The sequence below is a fragment of the Echinops telfairi genome, unplaced genomic scaffold, assembly GCF_000313985.2.
Source record: "Echinops telfairi isolate 266 unplaced genomic scaffold, ASM31398v2 ScPeMD7_3533;HRSCAF=4204_0, whole genome shotgun sequence".
Classification (NCBI taxonomy): Eukaryota; Metazoa; Chordata; class Mammalia; order Afrosoricida; family Tenrecidae; genus Echinops; species Echinops telfairi.
This window is the reverse complement of record NW_022107431.1, coordinates 66,206,856-66,211,730: the sequence shown is the minus strand read 5'-3', so window position 1 is coordinate 66,211,730 and position 4,875 is coordinate 66,206,856. Positions and strand designations below refer to the sequence as shown.

The 4,875-nt window shown below is 40.1% G+C and overlaps 1 protein-coding gene across 1 annotated transcript; it reads right to left on the bottom strand.

The window, feature by feature from the left end:
• Positions 1 to 855: 855 nt before the first annotated feature.
• On the bottom strand, positions 856 to 1,876 carry LOC101648694 (trace amine-associated receptor 7a-like). Its single transcript, XM_013006800.1, is given in 2 exon segments — positions 856 to 1,377; positions 1,379 to 1,876. Coding segments are annotated over 2 exon segments (1,020 nt in total).
• Positions 1,877 to 4,875: the final 2,999 nt, after the last annotated feature.

The following is a 4,875-nucleotide window of genomic DNA, read 5'->3' as shown; positions in this document are numbered from 1 at the left end:
AATATGGGTGTATGTTCTTATTCTACAACTCTTAGAACATTTTTAGAAAACATTATTATGAGTAAAATCACTAAATCAAACTAAATGAATGATCTCCAATATCTGACCTGAAGAATTATGCAAATTGATTCTAAGAAGTTTAAATCGGTTGCCATGGAGTTTATTCCAACTCACAGTGACCCCCTAAGTCAGAGTTGCACGATGCTCCAGAGAGTATGCAAAACTAGTTTTTCCAGAAACAGGTCCTAAAGCCTAGCGGTGTAAGAGGATATGTGTGGTCTGCTAACCAAAATATCCGCACTTGGAACCCATCAGCTACTCCACAAGAGAAAGAGGAGGTTATTTATTTCTACAAATATGTACATCCTCAAAAACCCACACAGGAGTATTACTCTGCCCTATATGGTCACTTACAGTCAGAAACAACTTGATGGTAGTTTTGAGTTTTGAGAAGACTGCCTCATCGTTCTCCTTTGGAGCAGCAGATGGATTTGAACTTTCAACCTTGAAATTAAAGCTACACTAGTTGACATATTGCACCACTAGGGCTCTTTGAAGAAATTATAAGGAAGTGGTTTTAGGCAGAAAATTAAAGGGCGATCACGGTGTTAAGTGGCAGAGCTGGCATTGGAATCCAGGTATTTCTGTCTGCAGGGTTAGCTATTTCCACAGAAATTAGGTTTCAATGTTACATATCCTAAGCAACAGTGATCTTGAATTTAAGGGGTCAAAGCCCAAGCATGGTTAAAAGAGTTTACATTCAAAGCTCTTATATATTTATGACTCATTGTTTTCCTCATGATGAATCAATCCATTGTGAACCTACTCCCAATTCCCCAATCAAAAAATCAGAGCTTAATCAGAAAATAAACGTATTGCTGAAGAATTCTCTCTCATGACTTTGCCAGTGATGATTAATTTGATGGTTTTTCGAAACCAAGGATAAAAGAAAGCATAGATCAAGGGGTTCATCGCTGAGTTGTAGTAAGCAAACCAAACCAATATTTCATAAATGTATGTGGGCGTGATGAACCCTACGAAGGCATCGATTATTGAATCAATGAAGTAGGGTAGCCATGAAATCAGAAATGCTACCACTGCAATCCCCAGGGTTCTAGCTGCCTTTCTCTCCCTCTTGGCGACTCTGTCTTTGTAGCTATCTGACGATTTCTCAGCCTTATTGCCCAGACTTTCAATTTTCCTAGACTGTTGCTTAGCTGTGAGAAAAATCTTGGAGTAAACAACTATCATCACAAGTGTAGGGATGAAAAATGGAGCAAAACTCACAAACACCCACTTTGAATTTACTGCCACTTGACAGCCGCCCACACAGGAGAGAGCACTGACTAGGTCCTCCAAGCCAGCTTCATTTGCGCCCGGAGTAAAGAAGTGGGAAACTGAAAGTAACTGAGAAAAGCCGGGAGAAGACAATGCAGGAGCCCCAAACGGACGTGGTGAACCTGGTTGGGTAGATCAGCGGGTCAGTGACAGCAATGTATCTATCCACAGAAATAAAACACAAGTGGTAGATAGATGCATAGCAGAATGATCCTTCAAAACTTGAGTGAAATTTACAGTAGCTCTCCCCGAAGTACCAGCAGCTCTCCACAGACCTCACTGTGCTGACGGGCATCACGGTCACTCCCACCAAGAAGTCAGCGCAGGCCAGGGACGCGATCAAGAAATTGGCTGGCGAGTGCAGCTGCTTGAAATGAAGAATCGAAATCATCACCAGGAGGTTTCCAAACACGGTTAACACAGTCCCAGAGCCAAAGACCATGTACAGAATGACCCTGGGCAAAGAGGAGTAGGAAGTTTTGACACAGGACCCATTTAGATTCTCGTAGCACAGGTGCACAGCTTCATCTGTGCTCATGGCCCTCCTGTTAGAGACCTGCAATAATTGTCATCTGTGGTGGCATGTATGTCACTCTGGTTTTCAAAAGTCCTGAAAACAAAGACGATATACATGCATTAATTCAAAATTTTAGAGTACATTCTATCCTTTTTCTTTTTAACTGTAAATCCTAATTCACACACTCAGAAAGCAATCCATGCCATCTTTTCATAAAATAATTAGTCTCCAAGTAAATTTATTTTCACCAATTAATTTCACCATTACATAAAATTCTGTTCAGTTTTATTTAAAGTACCTTAGTTTGCATTACCTAGGTTCATGTCTGAAAAGCATTTGTCTTTAAAGAACAATGAACCATCATATGATGCAAGTTTAAGCACCTTCTTTTATTAGCATTCGCTTCTTAATTTATCATAACTTTAATGATGCATAATACACTCACGCTCTCAGGAAAGGAGCTAAATAGTTCCAAATACCCAAACCCCTCAAGACTGAATCCCTATGGTGTGAGTAAAATAAGAGATTTTAAATAACTATTATTTTTATACTTAAAATAAGTTTATCCCTGTGAATTTGCTGCTGACAGCTTTTTCATGAACTAGAAATGGACATGTATTTGTCTTCATCACAATTTATTCAGAATTTAAACATATATTGTTTATTCCTATTTACTACCGGAGATTGCCGTTGCAATTTCATGGAAACCATTAATCAACAATTCCTGTGTTCATAACCATTAGGACTTTTTGAAATGGATTTTTACATTCATTATAGCATGAGTTTATGTTAAAGAATTCAAATGTAAAATTGTATTTTAAAACCTGGAATATGGTAGGTTTGATTTTAATAGCTTGGTGTGGTAAGGGGGCAGAGTAGGAGGCATATTCTTTGCTCTTCTGGAATCAATACTTGTCATGCATGTTGTCAGATGGCAGGTTTATTGCCTTTGGAGCCGTGACTTCCGTCAGGTAGAGCTCCAGCCCCAGGCCCTCTGTTCCGCCCCTGGGCCCGGCTTCGGAGCCGTGCATGCAGCCGCTCGTCCTGCTGGAAATGCTCGTCTGAAGGACGGCTGGGCTTTGCATTCTTTTTCCTTTCATCATATTTGTTTCTGAATTTTCTGTGGTCATTTTTTACTTAATATCTCTCCCTCTTCAGAAGTCAGTTTCGCCCTTTTTTACAACCTAAGTGCAGTGCACAGTGGGACTCGTGTCGTTGCTGGTAAGGTGTGCTGCGATGAGTATGATGCGGTTCTTCACCGGGGTCTGGTGCGTACCCTGAATGCATTGTTGAAAGCAATGTAGACAAAGTCAGTGGTCCTTATTGTGAGAATACAAGACTCAGAGTCGCAGGAGAAGTTCCCCACCCCCATCCTTAGTCCCTGTGCTGCTTCTTGTCTCCTCACCTGAATTGTGTGGATGCAGCCGGGTCCAATCTCAGTGTTGGCAGCCGAGGGTCCCAGCACGACTTGGGCTTCCTGTGGGAGGGCACTTGCTTACTCTGGGTCTTCAGCACTTGTGCCAGCTGTCTCGAGAGATGGGCATCGCTCGGCACTAGCTGGAAAGATGTGAGGATTTTCCTGTGTGAACATACAGAAATATGCTATAAAGAGAATTGGATATTTTTTAATTACTATCCAAGTGCTATTGTTTTTCATTGAAACTATTGGTAAGGTGCTAAAAAGTAAAATATAAACACAATATTCAAAACATGGGGTGTGAATTATAACATTATGAATTTCCTTTCTAGTTTAGAATGGAACTCAAGGAAAGAACTCACATTAGGCTTTGGAAATGAAGGTTTTTCTAGGGAATGATCTGTGAGTGTTTTTAAAATCATGTTTGAAATATCAACGTATATTTTGTATTAGAAATTTCACTATTTAAAATGTACAGGTGAATGGCTTTTGATAAACATATTCTCCCAGAAATCTACTACCACAATCAAGATACAGAATATTTCTGTCACTCCAGAAATTTTCTCCATACCCATTTACAATTAATCTTAGCCTACCTGGTGCCCCCTCCTCCTTCAAAAACAGCTATTGATATCCTTCCCATGAGTATGGATTTTGCTTTACCAATTCTAAAATCATATATGAGTAAAATATACATGAAAATTAGATAAAGTAATAAGGAAGGTCCGGGAAGCACTGATGCCTTTGAATTATGGTGTTGGCAAAGAATATTGGTTATACCACCTACTGCCATAAGAACAAATCTATCTTGAAAGCATACAGCCAGAATGCTTCCTAGAAGTGAGACAGTGTTACTTTGGCTCAAGGACTTGGCCATGTAATTAGTGATCACCAGTCCCCGGAGGAGAACAGCATGCTTAGTATTAGAGAGTCAACAAGAAAGAAGAAGACCCTCAGTGAGACAGATTGATACAATGTCGGCCACAATGGGCTCAAACAGCAGTAGCTGTGAGGATGGCAAAGGTGCAGGCAATGTTTTATCCGACCCTAAAGAGAGTCTCCATGAGTGGAATCAACTCAACAACCACACTTTTCTGTGGAATCAACAAGTGGAATCAACTCAAACAACCACACTTTTCTGTGTCTAGGTGCTTCATTCAGGTCAACTTCGGGGAGATGAATCCTTGCTGTTAGGTGTCTGAATGATTCACTCCTTGCTATTGCCGATTAATGGTATATTATACTCATACACCACAGTGTTTAAGTCTCCTGACAACGGACATTAGGATTTTGTTCATTTTGGTGGTTATTAATAGTGTTATTATGACCATTTGCATACGTTATTTACACAGTCATATGTTTTCATTGGGCAACTTTCCTAGAGATAAATATCGGGTAGAATTGCTAGACCATTTGAGAAGAACATATTTAACTGCTTTCCAAAGTAATTGCATAATGTTAGTTATTCACCACCAATCTGTAAAATCCTCTCACCGCTAAAAATCCTCATCAGCGCTCACTTGGCACTGGCATTCTTCTTCCTAAAGCTTCCCATTGTAGTGAGTGTGTGAGGAGACATCCTGGCACTATGGACTAAGTCTTG